At 62.8% G+C, this 906-nt stretch overlaps 1 protein-coding gene across 1 annotated transcript in view; it reads left to right on the top strand.

Annotated features, from left to right (window-relative positions):
- Nucleotides 1-548, top strand: part of MRFAP1 (Morf4 family associated protein 1) — a 25,034-nt gene extending 24,486 nt beyond the window's left edge. The window contains exons 4-5 of the mRNA XM_015565805.1: nucleotides 303-421; nucleotides 522-548. Coding sequence (XP_015421291.1) covers nucleotides 303-421; nucleotides 522-548 — 146 coding nt within the window. The remainder of the gene's footprint in view (nucleotides 1-302; nucleotides 422-521) is intronic.
- The last annotated feature ends 358 nt before the right edge of the window (nucleotides 549-906 follow it).

Here is a 906-nt window from a genome sequence, read left to right as displayed (position 1 = left end):
GGGGCCAGCCTGGAAGGGGGCAGCACCGCCCACACCCCTGGGCTGAGCGCGGCCCTCTGGCCGTGGTGAGTGGGGCGCTCTGTGGCCTGCAGGATGTGGACGCAGGTGCTGGGCACGTCCTGTCTGCCTCAGACGAGAGACCTCTCGGAGGCGGTGGTGCAGAGGGACCTCGACCTGCATGAAGACAGCGCTGTTATCTGGGTGCATTGTCCAGTGAATGACACAAGATGGGCAGCGCAGGGCAGTGAGCACGTGGTGCTCAGGTGGTCCCCCCGTGACAGACCCTCCGTTCTTGGGCACAGAGATGGCCCAGGTTGCCCTGATGAGGCCTCGCCAGGCCTCCAGGTGGCCCGGGGACGCCGCAGTGTCACCACAGTGCGCACTGAAGCCACAGCCCTCCGCTGCCACCCCAGTTTTTGATGTGCCGACTGGGGGTCAAGGAGCTGACGTGTCTTGCCAGGGTCACCATCCCGCACCCAGGCCTGACCCTGGCTGTTTAGGACAGTCTGCTCCTCCACCAGCTCGGTGATCTTGGCAAGGCCTTCTGAAGCCCAGTGGTCCTCCTTAAGGTGGAGTGCCAGTCCCTGTCACGTGGCCCAGATTGGGGTTTCCTGTGAGGGAGAGGCTATCAGGGCAGGCTTCCTGGTGGTGGCACTTCCCAAGCTGAGTTTGGAATTGAGTTTTGCAAGACAAACACGGAGCCCAGGAGTCCATCCCAGAGGGTGGGGACGCCAAGAGAGAGCACTCAGGAGAGGCACAAGCGAGGCGTGTGGGCACTGGCACTCCCTGGCTGGAGGGGCACCTGGCAGCTGCTGGGCGAGGTGGCATTGGCATTCAGCTTAAAGGAGGACAACAATGGCCTGAAAACGGGAGATGGGGGCCAATCACTGGAAGTTGAGCAAGCAT

Source organism: Myotis davidii, unplaced genomic scaffold (genome assembly GCF_000327345.1).
Source record: "Myotis davidii unplaced genomic scaffold, ASM32734v1 scaffold960, whole genome shotgun sequence".
Lineage (NCBI taxonomy): Eukaryota > Metazoa > Chordata > Mammalia > Chiroptera > Vespertilionidae > Myotis > Myotis davidii.
Note: the sequence above shows the minus strand (reverse complement) of the source record. Positions and strands in the feature narration are given on the sequence as shown.